The 16,619-nt window shown below is 44.9% G+C and overlaps 2 protein-coding genes across 6 annotated transcripts; one reads left to right on the top strand and one right to left on the bottom strand.

Moving 5' to 3' along the window:
• Positions 1–643: 643 nt before the first annotated feature.
• Positions 644–9,846, bottom strand: LOC117566398 (ATP-citrate synthase). Of its 5 annotated transcripts, none has more exons than XM_034245908.2 (9): positions 9,734–9,846; positions 7,254–7,430; positions 4,834–5,019; positions 4,047–4,773; positions 3,651–3,965; positions 2,742–2,955; positions 1,454–2,687; positions 1,053–1,393; positions 644–989 (listed from the first exon to the last, which is right to left on the bottom strand). In XM_034245908.2, exons 2-9 carry the CDS (start codon positions 7,410–7,412, stop codon positions 821–823), a joined length of 3,345 nt encoding a protein of 1,114 aa, XP_034101799.1. In that variant the 5' UTR covers positions 7,413–7,430; positions 9,734–9,846; the 3' UTR covers positions 644–820. The 5 variants fall into 5 exon arrangements, with proteins under 5 accessions (XP_034101799.1, XP_051862043.1, XP_034101801.1 ...); XM_052006083.1 differs by having other exon boundaries at positions 2,742–2,904; XM_034245910.2 differs by lacking the exon at positions 9,734–9,846 and adding an exon at positions 9,690–9,706.
• A 516-nt stretch (positions 9,847–10,362) lies between these two features.
• Positions 10,363–16,306, top strand: LOC117567965 (transmembrane protein 131 homolog). The gene is made up of 3 exons (XM_034248274.2): positions 10,363–11,199; positions 11,260–15,088; positions 15,509–16,306. The coding sequence occupies exons 1-3, from the start codon at positions 10,582–10,584 to the stop codon at positions 16,066–16,068; spliced, it is 5,007 nt and encodes a 1,668-aa protein (XP_034104165.1). The 5' UTR covers positions 10,363–10,581; the 3' UTR covers positions 16,069–16,306.
• Positions 16,307–16,619: the final 313 nt, after the last annotated feature.

The following is a 16,619-nucleotide window of genomic DNA, read 5'->3' as shown; positions in this document are numbered from 1 at the left end:
CAATTTCGATTTGACCGAAACATGTTCATAAAAGTTCACTCGGACCCTGTGCTTTGTAAATAGATATATATACTATATATTGTATATTATTTATAAATAAATGTGCATTTTTGAGTGCAGGAACTGGTGCAGTTCTAATAAGTGCAATTACCACCACCACTTCTCATACCAGCGAGCATGTTTCTAAAAAAGAAAAAGAAAACAAAATAACAAAACTAAAATTAGCATTTTGCAACAATTTATTCTTTGTTGACTGATCAATATTTGCATCCAAACTTAAATAAGTGTACAAAAATATGAAATAATAATGACAAGTGTCGTGTTGCTTGTTGGAGCTCAAGAGGATTTCACTAAACTCAATATTTGTTTGCAGTTTCCAAATACCCGGCTATATCCTAGAAAAGCGAGCGTCAGCAATTGAACGATCGTATAACTTAACTCTTTACGCTTGATAATTTATATATGAATGTAAATGCAGGCTTAGTTATGAAACTGTTATCATATTTAATGTGTATTTAACTAAGAGAGATTTGAGAATGAAAAGGTATATAGAGAGCGGGAAAGGGAGATAAAGAGTAAGGAGGAGACAAACAAGGAAAAGCTGAGCTAAGTTTGTTTTTAGATTTTTAGTTTGTTTTTTAGAAGAAGAATATAAACTCAACTACACAGCTAATGGAGTGTGTTTTGTGTGTTCGTTTTGTGGAACATGCCATGGCCATATACATATCTATCCATGCTCGCCACAAGCAGTTGGTTAACATCTGTGCTTAACTACAACAACATCCAACAATTTGTAATATCAATGGACAAGCTCGGCTCCTTAGTTGTATTGCTCGGGTATGACATAAGAAATGTCGTCCCATGGATGACGGTAAAGGCCCTGTTTGAGTCGCTTCTGATCCATATAATGACCAATGAAGCCTATGCTACGACCCAGCACGAACAGCGAGTTAATAGCGCCCACATTGATGTACTCCTGTGCCTCCTCACTGCAATTATTTAAGGTGATTATAATTGAAGTGAATGATAAATGAATGAATTCGGTTACTCACCTGGTGAATGAGCCGCTGTTGCGCAGCATATCGACAAAGGCGGTAGCAATCACACCATCGACATTCAAAATTAAATTTGGCTTCTTGTTTGTGGTGATCTTCTCCACCTCCAACGCGTACTTGAGCAGCGGACACTGCGGGAAGTTCTCCAGGACGAACTCCTTGATAATCTTGACACGCACATCGGGATTGTTGATGGACTTGACGCGATGTCCAATGCCCAAGATGAGTTTGCCCTCCTTGCGCATTTTGTTAACAAACTCCATGGGATGCAAGTTGGTGTCGTAGGCCTCTGAGAATTGCCTGGCAGAACCATCCAGAGCGCCACCAAACCGATCACCCTAAAATCACATAATTAACTTTAACAAACTACTCAAATAACATTTGCGTGTTCAACTTACGATGGTCAACAGACCGCTGACGACTGAGGAGACCAGATCCTTGCCAGCACGAGCACACACAATGGTATTGTGGGCGCCAGAGACAGCTGGACCATGATCAGCCGTGACCATCAGGCACATTTCGAAGAACTTGCACACATACGAGGGTAGACAACGCTGAAACCACAGCAGCGAGATGACACCACCGATGCCCACATCTTTGTTGAGCACCTCACTGATGGGCATGCCAGCGTACATCAGCTCCTGGCCACGCTCGTCACAAATTGAGGTCATGAATGAGGCTGGCTTGCGAATGAGTCCCAGCTCACGAGCCCACGAATAATCCATGGGTACTGTTGGTGGCGGCACTTCCTCGCGTGGCACAATGCGGCCGGTCTTCACCAGCTCGCTGTACACCTGATGAATCAGCTCGCCTAGATTATCGAAGGATTCCGGCACATAGGCACCAGCTTCGCGCAGTGCCTTGTTCTTTGCCGTGGCTGTTTCGCGATCTGAGTTGGCGCACGAACCGGCATGACCGAACTGCACCTCTGAGGTAAACATGCTGGCGCATGTGCCAATGCACCAGGCGACTAGTGGCTTTGTGATGCGATTATCCTTGAGCGCAGCGCACACATCATACTCCTCGTTGCCACCCACTTCACCCAGCAACACTATAAGCTTCGTCTCGGGATCGGCCTGATAGCGCAGAATGTGATCCATGAAGGTGGACCCGGGATATCTGTCGCCACCAATGGCAATGCCTTCAATGACGCCATCCGTTGCCTTCGAGATGATATTGTTCAACTCATTCGACATGCCACCTGAGCGGGAAACATACGCCACACTGCCTGGACGGTAGAGCTTGGAGTGGAGTATGTTGTCAAGCATACCACCGGTGTTACCAATCTTGAAGCAACCTGGTTTCACGCCACCGACAGTAGCGGGTCCAATGATGGCGACTCCCTTCTTGTTGGCCTCCACAATCAGCTTGCGTGTCATGTTCTCGGGAATGCCCTCGGCAATGATGGCAACCGTGCGAATTTGTGGGAAGTCAAGCACCTCCAAAGTGGAATCATATGCGGAACGCAACGAGGCAAAGTTCACCATGACGTCGACCTCTTTGTGCTTATGTATAGCGTCGGACATCTTCTTGTAGACGGGAATGAGTATCTCCTTGTGTCCCCAGTAGTACTTCTGCTTGTGATCGCCTGTGAATGGATAAACCATGGCCACCACCGAAGGTTCATCGCGTCTGCAGAGGAATCAATATTAATAGAGATTCAATGACAATTCATTCTATACTTGCCTGCAGATAAAATCAAAGTCCAGCATAGATTGCACTGCACGCTGTTGCATGCCCCAGACGATGGCTTTGGTTGTGTTTGAGAAGAACTTTCTATTCAAGTTCGACCCATTGCTTGCGCTGTTCTGCTGGTGATTATTGGTGACGGCAACTCCATCGCTCTCATCTGCCGAGATAGGTGGGAGTTTAATCGATTGTGCTGTTTTCGAGCCCAACGCTATTTATGGTATTGGTTTTTTTGATTTGATTTGATTTTTTTGTGGTTTTTAGTTTTCATTTTTTAATTTCCCCAAATGAGTGTGGCAAGTCGATGTCGATGCCATTGACAGTTATCGTATCATGATGATGAACGAGAGAGCGAGCAAATATAGTCGAGAGAGTATAGAATTGCACATACATATATCATATAATATATACACATATAAATAGACAACATTCAATATACGATTACGATACGATTACGAGGACGAACGTTGGTTGGTTGTTTGGTTGGTTGCAGGGATTTTTATATGCGAAATTCGATGTGAAGTTTTGAAGATTGATTTGGATTGTTTGTTGGGGATTTTTTGCAGTTCACATATTCGAGGACGAGGTGCGACATTTTTTTTTGGTGGTGTGGCCAAACAAACGGAGAATATTTTTTTTTATGGTTTTTGGTGGGTGTGGTTTGTTGATTTGTTGGACGAGGGCGATCAATGCAAATACATACAAAAAGAATACAAAGAGAAAAACAGAAATATAAATGCAGGTCCAGAGTAAGATTCAATAAACAATCAACAAAAAGAAGACATTAGTCATATTAGTACAAAACACTTAAGTGTAGAGTTACAAGGTTGTTAAACGTTGTGGCTGGAGAGGAAGTGGTGGGAGAGGAAATGTTAGCATGTGAGAATAATGTGGTTTTCCACCTACCGGAGCCCAGAGCGTCAGCATCACTGGCTTCCTTCAAGTCAGCCTGCGCTTGCTGTCCGCCCGGCAACAAAAAGTTGGCCGTGGAGAATTCAACGCTGGCCGCCTGTGGAATGGGTCGCTTGCCCAGAGCCATGCCGCAAATGGAGGTCATGTGTGTCTCGGGGCCAAAGACATGCAGCGGAATGCCGAGAGTGCTGCCAAAGTCACGCATGCGACGCAATCCCTCCTGATAATTGGGGCCAGCACGGCGCACAAAGATCGAAACATTGTGTTCGACCAGCTTGGGTTGGAACTCGCTGAGTGCGGTGATGATGCCTGATGATAAAGTTTGAGAGGTGATTTAATTAGCTGACTTGGACACAATTGCTACTGCTGATAAGATAAGGGCTAACTCACCTTGGAAGGTCGAAGCGACATTGGTAAAATTGGCAATGCCGCCGCCAGTAATCAGCACCTTGCCATCTGGGTGTTTGGGCGACGAGGTCATCAGGTTAAGTATGGTTTTAGCGTACTCATACGTCTGCTGCTCCGACGGTGCTCCACTGTATTCGCCATAGTTGGCCAACTCTGCGGCGCCACCAAGATCGCAAATGGTATCGGAGTAAATGACACTGGCACCACCTCCAGCAACCATGGTCCAAATACGGCCATTTCTATTCAAAATCGTGAGTTTGAGTGAGGCGCCGCTCTTTGCATCGAGATCGGCAATGTAGGCTTCCTCGGGGAAGGCATCGCGACCAAATGGTGGTGGATAATCAATTTCACCCCACTTGGGACGGCATATGAAGTCGGCAGTCGAGTCCAGCTTGGCTGCCAAATCCAATATATACAAATTATCTGCAGTCACCACAAGGGGATTGATCTCCAGATACGTGAAATACAAATCGGCAAATGTCTTGTATAACGCAAAGACGAACTTGGCAATGCGCTCTTTAGTCGCAGCATCTGTGATCGCCTTGAGCAGCGTAGTCTTCACATCGGCCAGCGACAATTCACTATCGACGGGAACGTCGAGCTTGACAGCCTTGGCATCCACATCGCCAATGTCAACTCCGCCCTGATGATAGAACAGAATCGTGTCAGCTGAACGATGCGAATAGATGCATACGTACATCTCCTCGGCCTGCAAGGGATTCATTTATATTAGAAATTTGTGAATATGAAAGTATTTATAGACACTCACCTCTGTGTGGGGAATGAAGGGCTCGATGATAAAGTTTCGCAGCTTGCCCACCGCATTGCCAATCTTCTGATCCTTGTTGAGGCGTTCTTCGATCCATTGCTTCACCTGCTCAAAGGTCTTCTTGACGCCAATGAGGCCAAGTTTGCCGCGTCGCTTAATCAGCTGATCAGGCTTGACCACAAGTGGCTAAAAAAAGGAAGTAAATCAAAAAGAAAGAAAATATAAATAATTAGTATACAAAAACATGCTAATTATGATACGTAAATCATTCAACAACCCCAAAGAAATTTACTTCCCGCAGCGCCAAAGATCAATGTTAATAGGTTCGAGATACGAGAGAACGAGAACGCAACGAGACAAACGAACGATCGTATGAATGACAATCTCCAAGGGGTCAGCCGAGAGGCTGCGTCATTGCCAATGACAACAATACACCAGCTATACAAACAGAGAAACACTCACACACAGTTTTGCTGCCGCTTATTAGAAGATCGTACGAGTGTAAATTGAGCTGAGGGCAACGTCTGTCGTTATATAGAATGCGGCCAGCCTCAGGCGACTGCTTCAAAGTATAATTGCATATTAACCAAACTACACCAACATTGTCGTGCTTACTACAAAACCAATCTATGACCAAATACAATCAATTTTCGGTAGTGCCATATTGCTAATTGTGTGCTATATTGTTGTGAGCTGATCACGTTTCGGTTTCAACTGCTTTCAGCATAATCCTCACTAAACAATCAGAAATTATCACGCCACCCGCCGCTCGCCAATAAACCATGCACACTTTTTTCGCATGCAATGTTTGTTGTGGTGCGATAAAAAAATGTATGCGTTATCAAAGTAATTTCTGAGCGCCAATAATTTGATTGGTTTTTTTTTTTTTTTTTTTTAGGAAAATTTCCTCAATGTGTACGTATTGCGTGAGTGTTAAGCTGACAAAAATAGTTTGAAGAAAAGCCCGACAATGTCAAGAGTTTTACGAGCCAACGCGATCTCAGTTGGTAGCTAGGCAATCTAATCGGCGGGTTTCGCATAAACACTCAAGTGACACCTTTGGGAATTGGCCCCAATATGTCGACCGATAACTGAATGATCTAACAAGATGATAAATTTAGTGACGAAACGAGTTTGTTTGATTGCATTTTTGGGAAACTTTTCTTTGTTTTTACCCGAAAGATATCATTACTGCAATATAAAAATCTGTGCTCCTTCTACCTTTCGTCGTAGTTGTTATACTTCAAAAGTTTAATCAATCAGTCGGTCAATATGGACAAATAGTATTATTTATAGAGAGATAGACAGTGCTAAGCACCATAAGATAATCTAATCGGTAAACTTTCATAGAGATTGGGCATTCCTCGTTCACAGAACGGGAATTTTAGTGGAATTGTGATTCAGCCAAAATCTGGGAAATATTGTCTAAGGGATACATTAAAAACTCATCCTGCTAGCTTTTACCATTCTTGATATGCCCTCATAGTTTAATCAGTTATATATATTGAGAGATAGGTGTCCAATGTGGACATTTTGTTGCGGAAAACTCCCCAATACTGGGAAAAGACCGAATACCACATATATCATTTCAGATCTTGGAATCTAATCAATACACTTGTATAGAAATTGGGCATTTCTCCTACCTAGAATGGGCATTTCATTAAGATAATGATTCCAAATATTGCTACAAATCTCAGCCTCTAGTGTTTTGGCACTCTGGCTATCTGTTAATAGTTTAGACAATTTGTACGAAAAGTTAAATTTATAGATAGGTCGTTTTCCCAATGCGGCGCTGAGAAAAGACCGAACACTATAATAAGAAAGACTATAATACTCTTGCAATCTAATCAATACACTTGCATAGAAATAGGGCATTCCTCACACCGAGCATTTCACTGGTATTATGAATCAGCCAATTTTAATGTTTACTGTTATCCCTATCGCATTCAATCGCGTTGCTTCAATCAGTTTGATTGCCACGCACAATTGAGTTTCACCTCCATCTTCTAGTCTATAAAAAAATTTTATTTGTATTCAGCATATATGAAGTTTCGGGTAGTGAAAATACTCGGACCATGCTTATCGCTGATTAGGAAATCATGCGAAGCATTGATGCCGCCCCAAACACAACACAACACAGCACAACTCAGCAGCCAGTCAGCCTGAGTGCGACGCTTAGTCACGACTCGACGCAGCAGCTCACGACGTGGCCTTAGCCGGCTTCTTGGGCCACCGTCAGGGTCAAGTTCAATGCGAATAAAAAGCGCAAAAAAACGAAACATTAAAGCAAACATGTGAGAGTTTTGTGTTGTGTTTTGTTTGCTGGGTGGCACATTTGAGACAAGCGCGCTATCTACGAATTGGCTGGTGTTGGATTTATTATTAGATTTGAATTTAGAGCGCCGACATCGTGCACTTACCGTGTTCAGCAACCAGGGCTGGTCGACGCTCAACTTGGACCAATCGGTCTCAGCATTGACTGTGGCAAATCGACAGGTGGCTGCGCCGGCGCCGTTCTGATTCAGATGGCGGTTCAGTACATCCTTTCCGCTGGCTTCAGTGATCGCTTTCGCAGACATGCTGTAGTCCTAGTGTTGCTGAAATTTGTAATAAAAAAAACACATTGATAAATATGCATACAAATATAATGAATTGATAGATCGTTGAGTTGACTTTGGCTGGGCTTTCACAAATACCCATTTCGAGCTGTACTTTAAAACTTTGATTCTATTTACTTGGAATTGATTAGAGGCGCGCGCAACTAAACCTATCTATCGTCTATACTAGAGTGCACCCAGTTTTCTTTTCTTGTCGAGCACCTGCCTTAAGTGTGTGTGTTGTGGTGTCTCGTTTCGCGTTTGCGTTTGAATGAATTGATTTGTTTGTTTGCCTCTCGCTTTTATTTCTTTTACTATACTATATAGCATAGGGAGTAGAGAGTTCTAGTGTCGACTCTGTTGGCAACCTGCGCGCTGTTTCGCCCGAAGTAAACTGAAATCTAATATGCAAGCTCAACCAGCGATGAAGACTAAATCCGAACCCGAATCGCCCGACGACGACTTTACGAATTTACGACAGCGCAGCGTTCGCTCGGCTCGTTCGCTTCACTAGTTTATATTTTGTGTGTTATCGTAAGTAAATATGTGTTATTTACCCAATAGGCAGAGAATTAAAGGGCATTTTTAGTTGGTGCCAAAGAAAAACTATAAAACATGTAGAATGAGATTCAACAGGTTTGTCTGTGGTATTCTCTACATTGACGAACCTGTAAAAGTTAAAGCTACCAACTTTAAGCATAATTCTTGAACTCTTTAGGCCACACAATATTCTGTGGATTTTCTATAAATAAATATATACCTGATCAGCACAAACAGCTGAATTGTTTTGCTCGTCCTTATAAATATTTTTAACACATAAGCTATCAAAGCAAGAGCTATACAAATTGGCGACAAGACAACATTGATTTCTTTTCAGAATACTATTCTTTGGGATTCCCCATAAACAACCTCAAGAAAGAAACCGTTGCTACAAGTAACAATAAATATATCAAAGTTGTCATACTCCTAAAAACCTACAATTCAAAAACTATCTTAATTGGAGCTAAGAAGTAACAACACATTGTTTTGTTCTCATTTCTATTGTTGTTATTATTCTTGATCTGCATCAACAGCTAAGTCAGTGTGTCTGTCCCTTTAATCACTCATTTTACTCCTATCCTATTATATCGATATCAAACAAGTTTAGGAATATTATTCCTTAAATCGCACGAGAAACTGCAGTTGAATCGCTTCAATACTTTTGTTCACCCTGCATTTTAAATATCTAGATAGCGGGTATCTCAAAGTGTACTCCGGCAACAAAAGAAATTGAGTCGCACATTTGAATATTTAAAGTAAACTAATAACACTATTGTTGCCTTTGCTGGTTGCTGTTGCCACTTACGGAGTATGCTGCACTTTGAGCCGAGGTTGCTTTTGAAAGTGTGGGCGTGGTATGGGACATTCTCAATTATACTGTATTCTCTTTTTGGCTATTTTTAACCATAATGAAAATCGGGTTTTATAATGGGCAGTGCAACGAAGAGATTCGAGATCGAGAGGAAGATGAACCGGTTTAGTATGCTGTGGAATAAGTTACGGAAAAGGGCAGCAGCAGGTAAATACCATACGACTACTTTCACCTAAAACGGTTTTCTGAATTATGCAGGTAAATTGACGTTGACAACAGCGACGCTGACGTTAGCAGCGATGCTCACACACACACGCACGTACGCGTACACGGCTTTTCCTGTTTACAACAACTGATCGATGGAAGGCAACACATCGCGCTGCTTCGGTTCGTTTGTGTTGCTGTTTTTGCTTCTAATTGCACACACTTTAAGCAATGATAGCGCCAACAATGGCTCCCAAAATGAATGACTTTGCAAATTCAAAGCTTGCGTTTCAAAGCTCCCGCTGCGCCGTCGTTGCGTCGCGGCATCGCTGCGTTCTGCTTGTGGTTGCCAAGTACCAACCAAATTTACATTGAGAGCGCGCAATTGTCGAAGTTCACGGCGCATTTCTGACGTGTGTATTAGTTGTAAAAATGTTTTGTTTTCTACGCCTCGGCAACTAAAGCTATTTTAGGCTGGGCGGCCAGTGAAAGTGGGTAAAATCAATAATGATGCAATTTCTACTTTTTTCTTTCATTGCTCTTCTTTTTTTTTGGATACCAAATGCTTCGACGTCGCTGCCAAAGAAGAAATTCGCATGGCTCTTTGTATATGTATTTGTACGTAGGTGTGTATAGGCTTGTGTGTGTGTTTTTGCTCCTTTAATGTTTATTTTACAATTTCGAACAGCACAAAAGAAACTAACATTTTATATTACAACAGAATATTATCGCACTTTGATTAACTCACTGTAACTATTATTTTCCGAGCAGTTTCACTTTTTTGTTTAAAATTGTACACCGCAAAACTTTCTTCTGCTCTTTCCTCCAGCGTGACCGCAACTCGAATTTCAGCATTGCCTATTTTACATCGAAAATTACGCCACCATAATCACCAGCAGCTGGTTGCAGCCTTTTGGTATATTGATATTTTGGCGCAAAATGTGCCATTTTTAAAAAGCATTTTGGGTTGCTAATTTTTATAAAACTTAACAGTGTCTGTAGCATTTTCTGGTTGATATTAGATTCCACTTACCCAAAATAAATTCCCTTAAAAAAATTACAACTTTTAAAAAATGTTAACAAGAAAATTGAGTAAGTGCATTTGTGCAAATTAATGGTCACACCATAAATTGCATTTGAATATACATTTCATATATACAAAGTAATTTAGACAGAATTCACTTTAATTAGCTAAATAAATCTTTTAGATATTAAGATTGGAAGATCGGTAACTCTACATCAAGTACACTTAAGAAATTTCCAAAAATGCATATTGCCCATAGTCGACAACTACTCCATCAATCAAGAGCTCTATTTTGCGTTAACAGTACGTTCATAACAGAGTGACCATAAATTAGCGGAATATGAAGAATTCATCGGAGTCAGCTGCTCACGCACTGAACAGCTGATAAAGTTAATGCTCTCAGAATCGAATCAGCGATAGCATAAGCGATATTGAGTAATATAATTAAATATAGTACTTAATGTGAACAGGAGTCTTAAGTGCCGTGATTAAGCAAGCAAAGCGCATCATCTCGCCCACACATTGCGCGCACAACACAACAGAAAATTGCAATCCCAACCGCGTAGAAGAAGATGTACACAAATTGGCAGGCAACAATGTTGCTGCCATTGCTGCTGCTGATTATGAACAGTGCGCGGGGTAGCAGCAGCGATCAGCAAATGGCGGGCAGCAGGGAAAAGGTGCTGTCCGAACTGCAGGAGCCATTCATCGGTCTGGAGGAGACGCAAACATTGCCACCCCACGAGCCGCACACACGCGAACAGGTCGAACTGTTGCGACACCTCAACTTTGTGCCGCCCGCCATAGACTTTGGCAAGTGGTCGGTGGGTCAAACGGTAACACAGATTGTGACGCTCTTCAATCAGCACAGCAATCGCACCGTGCATCTGAACTCTGTGGCTGGGCCAAGTCCAGTGTTTTACAGCAGTTTCTTTGGCACTCGCGATGTGCCGCCCCAGGGCAACACCACGTTTAGTGTGGTGTTCTTGCCCCGTCAACTTGGTGCCATATCAACGGGTCTACTCATCCAAACGTCATTTGGACGTGCCGAGTATGCGGTGCGCGGCGAGGGCAGCGAGTGTCCATATCGCCTCAAGCCACTTGTGGGCATCAAGGCGCCCATGAATGCAACGCTCACACCCGAAATACACATGTACAATCCGCACGAGCGACCGCTGCAGATACTCGAGGTGAGTGGCCACTCAACGGGTTATCAGCAGCTATTTAAATTCCCTTCCCCTTGACTTTAGGTTTACAGCAGCGGTGGCGAATTTCAATTGGAGCTGCCTAGTGGTATGTCGGAGGCTCCGCAGAAATTGTGGGAGATACCGCCGCATTCATTGAAGCCCGTCATACGCATCTCGTTCCATGGAAGAACGGCGGGCAATCACAGCGCCTACATACGCATCAAGATAGCCGAGCAAGCGCTGGATGACTCAACGCCACTGGAGCAGCTCAATGAGAATGTGCTCGTCATACCCGTTGAATTCGAAATCCTGCCCAAACACGGCGCCTATGCCAGCAATCCTGTGGCGGACTTTGGTCGTGTTGCCACCGATCAGCATGCGGATGCATTGCACTTCAAGCTGGACATGCAGAATCAGCATGTGGATGCGTCGCAGCGTAAGCTAATTGGAAATTATTTGCGGGAGATACCCGGTCTCAGCTATGATGCGCACAACTCGAGCATTGTTCTCGATCCCAAGCTGTTTGAGCAGAGCGCCAGCATCAATGATTTGCTGGTCATCAGCAGCGAGGAGCAACAGCAACAACAGTTTACGGTCATGGTGCGTGCGGACATCTTCAAAGGCGGCCTGCACTACGATCGCAATGTGACGCTGTTCATCACCAGCGTGGACAGCGACGAGATGCCGCTGCAAAGCCAACGCACGCTCGTCGTGCGCAACAATTTCGCCTTTCCCCTGAAGATCTACAATCTCAGCTTAAGCGCGCCCATTGATTCAGCGCTGCTGGAGATGTCGACGCTCGAACAGGAGCTGCTGCTACAGCCGGGAGAATCGGTGGAACTGCTGCAGCTGCAACTGCTCAATGCGCATGCCAAATTTAATTCAGTGCTGCGCATCGAGAGCAATGTCACGATCTTCGAGCTGCCTATCGTTGCGTGCACGGGACTTTTGCATGTGTCAACGCAAGCGTTTCAACTGCAGCTACCGCGCACGGAGAGCACCTATGACCTGGGACTCGATCTGGGCACAGTGCCATTTGCGGAGCAGTCGCGCCAAGGTTACATTGTGTTGCGCAACGACAATCCCATACCCATAAAGGTGGCAAATTGGCATTTTAAACCGCCCGCCAAAGTCTACTTTACGGCCACGTTTCTGGGCTGCATTCCCGCGGATCAAGTTGTCACCACGGAGCAGAGTGCGGACCTGGAGGCGAACAACCACACGAGCAGCTTTCAATTCTGCAGTCAACTTGGCGCTGGCGAAAGCGCCGTCTTTGTGCTCTACATACAAACGTATGTGGCCGAGGAGAGTGTGGGCACCTTTAAGCTGTCGACGCCCTACGAAATGATACGCATTGCAGTCAAGTTTAAGGCGTCGGTGGGGCAGCTGGATATTGAGCAGGAGCAGCTGCAGTTCAAGTCATGTTTTCCCGGAAAAATGTGCTCTGCAGTGTTGAGCATACGCTCCACTTTCACCGATCCCGTGCACGTCACGGCCATCACATTTAAGCGGCAAGGGCTGCGCTTTAAGGACTTCAATGCCAAGGGCACGACGATTGGAGCCCAAACGCTGACGAAAGTGGGTCGCATCTACTTCGAACCGTCGGCATTGTGTCGCAATGCCTGCTACATTAGGCCATCCAGCAATGAGCACGCGATCTTTCCCAAAAGCGACGCTGCGCAGCACACGAACAATAACAATCTGCTCTATGATGGCGCCGAGGTGCGACAACGCACCGAACTCTATCGGCAGCTGAAGCGACAACTGCACTCGATGTCGCTGGTGCTGCACAGCAAAGAGTTGCCGCCCCTGGAGCTGGATTTTAGCATTGGCATCGAGTGGCCCAAGCTGGTGCAGCATCAACCGTTGCCGCCCATACCAGTTGTCGAAGTGGGTCAAGTGCAGCGCCAATGGATCACCATCAGCAATCCGACAACCCAACCACTTCTGCTCGATTACTTTCTGTCCGATCCACAATACGCGCGACGCACTCAACTGTCGCTGCCGCACGAGGTGATCGATGTGAGCAGCAGCAGTTGCTACCTAACGGATCAGCCGGTCTTCTCGTTGCCCGATGCGACCTTTGCCGGCCCTGTGCTGCTGCCCGCAGGCGCCACCTTAACGATACCAGTGCAGTTCAGCGCTCAGCTGGCGGACAAGTATTGCACCCTGCTCCACGTGCGCAGCAATCTGACGCTCTACGAGGCTGTTTGGTTGACGGCGCGTGCGGTGCAATCGCAGTTTCGATTTGGCAATCGACGGCCCGGTTCCAGCACGCCGCTGCTCTTTGAGCTGAGCAGTCAGGCCTTTGAGCGCTGCGATGGCAGTTCGAAGCAGTCAACGGAGGAGGAGGACACCACTAGTCATCAGGTGAGCGCTACTCGCAGCTTTACAGCACGCAACGCTGGTGTGTTGCCCATACGCATTGAGGGATTTCTGATTGGCAAGCGACACTGCGAGGATCATGGCTTTAAGGTCATCGATTGCAACGGCTTTGAGCTGCGCGAGAACGAAACACGTAAAGTGGAGATCAGCTACAGTCCGGACTTTACTGCGTATCGTGTGCAACGTACGCTGACGCTGCTTACGAATCTCGACTATGACATTCAATACCAGCTGTTGGCCCAGTTGCCTGCCGAGAGTGTGGAGCGTTGTGCGGCCACCTTGCCGCGTCCCCAATGGGAGCGTCTCTTGCGCAATGCAGCGCTTGTGGTGCTTTTGGCCAGTTTCTGTCTGGTGCTGCTCACGGCCATACTCGATGCAAGGGCAATTGTGGCACAGCAGAATGCTTACGATGCGGCACGCTACAAGAGTCCGTTGCAGCCCACGTTCAACCTGAGGAACATAGTCAAGATGCAGCTGCAGGAGGATGCAGCCAGTGCGGCAGCAGCAGCAGCAAGTAGCGCCACAGCACTCAAGGCAGAGCAGCAGCAGAAACTACGCAACGGGCAGCTGAAGGAGCGCAAGCGAGCGACGGCCACGGATAAAGTTATTAGCTCTCGCAAGCCCAAGTCCTGGACAGCTTGGAGCATGGATCTGGGCAGCAGTGAGAGCAAGGCTGCAGCTGCTGCAGTCACACCGCCAGCCAAGCAGTCAAGCAATTCACCCAAGCCCAGCAAGAAGAGTTCGCCAATCGCTCAAACGCCGCCAACAGTTGTGCCAGCAACACGTGCCCCAAAGAAAATGAAACCCGTCACTCCGCCCTCTGCCTTGCCCAAGCCCAAGCTGGACTTGTCACCCGTCGAGCCTCAGGAGAAGACCAAAGTCAGTCCCAATGCCAAATCCAGTCCAAGTGTAGCAGCAACAACACCCCCACAGCAACAGCAGCAGGAGAACGTATCGCCAAAACCACCAAAAAGCTCAATGGAAACACCCAAAGAACGCGTGCTCAAGGAGCAAAACGGTAGCGCCAAGAAGCTGGGCAAGACGCCAGGCCGCGAGCGACGCAAGGAACAGAAGCCAACGCAACTAAATGGTATAGGCGGAGCAAGTAAGAAGACGACGGAGCAGCGCAAACCACGCAGCAAGCAGCTCAATTTCAATGGCACTCCAAGTGTCACCGAGGGCAATGTGTCGCCATTGACAACCTCGGATATTGACACGATGATCACGAATCCCTTTCAGACAAGCAGTGGCGTCTACCTTGGAGAAGTGTTGCCATCAAAGCCGTTGCCAGTCCTGGAGTGCAATACGAACTGGGCGCCCGCTGAAAACGATCTAGGACCCATTGGAAGTCGCAAGAGCGTACAGACGCAACCGATGTCAATGGGTTGGGACACACAGATGACGCCAGAAGCAACTGTTTCGAGCAATGTCCTGATGAACGGGCTCTTTAAGAACCCGCAGCCGCCTCCCATGAACCATCTAAGCATGGATTTACCCACTATAAATGGTAAGTATTCAAGTCTTGACAGATCTTGACCTTGAACTGTGCTTTTTATTTTATTTTCAATCAATAATTCATTTATTTTGATTTTCAAAGTCTTTATTATTAAATCATAATTTGATTATTTTATTGAAGTTTTAAACTATTTCAAATTCAGTATACAAATTGCTTTAACTTTAGGCTAGCTTCGAACCCACATGCTAAGCAGAGGTTTAGTTATTGGCTTTCAAATTCTTAAACTCAAGTCTTTAATAATGTAGTTTTATCAATACGTTCTTTAAGATTATTAATTAATCACAAATAGTTTTCTAGTTATATGACATATAAGTATTATTTTATTACAGTTATTAGATCCTTTATATTTTTTTGATTTTTTAAACGTTTTTAAAATGCGTCAAATATTTTCTACTTATTTCTCCATTGCAGGTTATGGCAGCAATTGGTACGACCAACCGCAGCGTGAGCGTGAGCGTGAGCTTCAGGAGCAGCAACTGAATGAGCAGCATCAAATGATGCTGCTGCTCAAGAAGCAGCGCATGATGCCTAACCTAGACGACAGCAATTGGCCACTGAATGCCACAAATGGCGCAGCTGCAACTGGAAACTCTTGGTCTTCACTTGACTTTGGCGGATGGCCTAATCCGGGTTCTTTGCGTACATCTCCAATGCACACGATTCATCCCAGTCTGGGCATGGGTTACATACGTCCGCCTCCTGGTCTTGAACAGAACTACAACAACAACAATTGCCAATTTCCTAGTGTCGCCGGAGTAGCCGATATGCAATCGTCAGCAGCCGCAGCAGCCTTCATTGCCAATCATAGCAATCAAAGCAACAACAATCATATCGATAACGCACAACAACTACTACTACAACAACAACAACAAGAGGAGCGTCAACAGATGCCCACCCAATATGATCCATTTACCTCGCCAAGCTCAATCTGGTCGGACAATTGGCGCCAGCGCAACAATCACATGAACTGAACTGGCTCTATCGAAGCTCACTGATCAAATTTAAGCAACCAAATGAAATTCTTACTCTTTAGACACTTAGGACTAAATGCAAAAAAACAAAAACTAAACAAAAAAAAGAAAAGAAAAGAGAAAACAAAACAAATCAAAGAAGAATCACAGTGAAACATGATCTTTTCCAATTTGACTTTTGACTAAATAAACCGCAAAGATTAATGACTTTCATTATACATATGCGTATATACAAATATCCATCCAAATTCGCAATTATTCGATCATACTAGATTACTAGCGATAATTCCTTAAGTAAACTGATCTGTCTTAAAACAAGTCCAAGTTGAAGTCCATTGTGGGATATCCAGCATTCCAATTTCAAAGATCTAAGGATCGTAAAGGTCTAAATTTTGTAGGTCTCTCTGTTCTTGTTCCAATTTCTAAGAGCAATGTATTCCGTAACCATACATTGCATTATTCCCGTTGAGACGATTTGGGATACCAAAGACAAATACCATAAATATACTTGATTTTTCAGTTTCCCGTTTAATAAAGCTAGCTATGTTTCC

The sequence above is a fragment of the Drosophila albomicans genome, chromosome 3, assembly GCF_009650485.2.
Source record: "Drosophila albomicans strain 15112-1751.03 chromosome 3, ASM965048v2, whole genome shotgun sequence".
NCBI classification, from domain to species: Eukaryota; Metazoa; Arthropoda; class Insecta; order Diptera; family Drosophilidae; genus Drosophila; species Drosophila albomicans.
This window is presented reverse-complemented; position numbering and strand designations above follow the sequence as displayed.